General features: G+C 76.3%; 1 protein-coding gene across 2 annotated transcripts in view; it reads right to left on the bottom strand.

Annotated features, from left to right (window-relative positions):
• TNFRSF18 (TNF receptor superfamily member 18) overlaps window positions 1-274 on the bottom strand; it is a 4,839-nt gene extending 4,565 nt beyond the window's left edge. Inside the window, exon 1 of one of the 2 annotated variants that reach the window (XM_007448905.1) lies at window positions 118-274. In XM_007448905.1, the coding sequence (XP_007448967.1) occupies window positions 118-274 (157 nt within the window). Of the gene's footprint in view, window positions 1-108 lie in introns of both variants that reach the window. The other variant, XM_007448904.1, reaches the window with a different exon arrangement.

Below are 274 nucleotides of genomic sequence, written 5' to 3' on the forward strand. Positions count from 1 at the left end.
CTGGGCCGCTTCCGCCTCCCCGGATTGCGCTGGGATCAGGGCTCTGGACTCGGAAAACTACGGGGGGACGGGGCGCCACGCTCTGCCCTCCGCGCAGGGGCTCCCGGCCCGCCTTACCTGGGGTGCACGAGCGGCAGCAGCGCGCGCTGGTCCCCGTCCCATGCAGATGGCGGCCGGGGCCGCAGCTCAGACCCCCGGGGGGGTGCTGGGCCAGGCCCAGCGCGCAGAGCAGCGCGACGCCGCACAGGGCCACGCGCGCGACCCTCACCCCCAT

Source organism: Lipotes vexillifer, unplaced genomic scaffold (genome assembly GCF_000442215.2).
Source record: "Lipotes vexillifer unplaced genomic scaffold, Lipotes_vexillifer_v1.1 scaffold835, whole genome shotgun sequence".
Taxonomy (NCBI): Eukaryota; Metazoa; Chordata; class Mammalia; order Artiodactyla; family Lipotidae; genus Lipotes; species Lipotes vexillifer.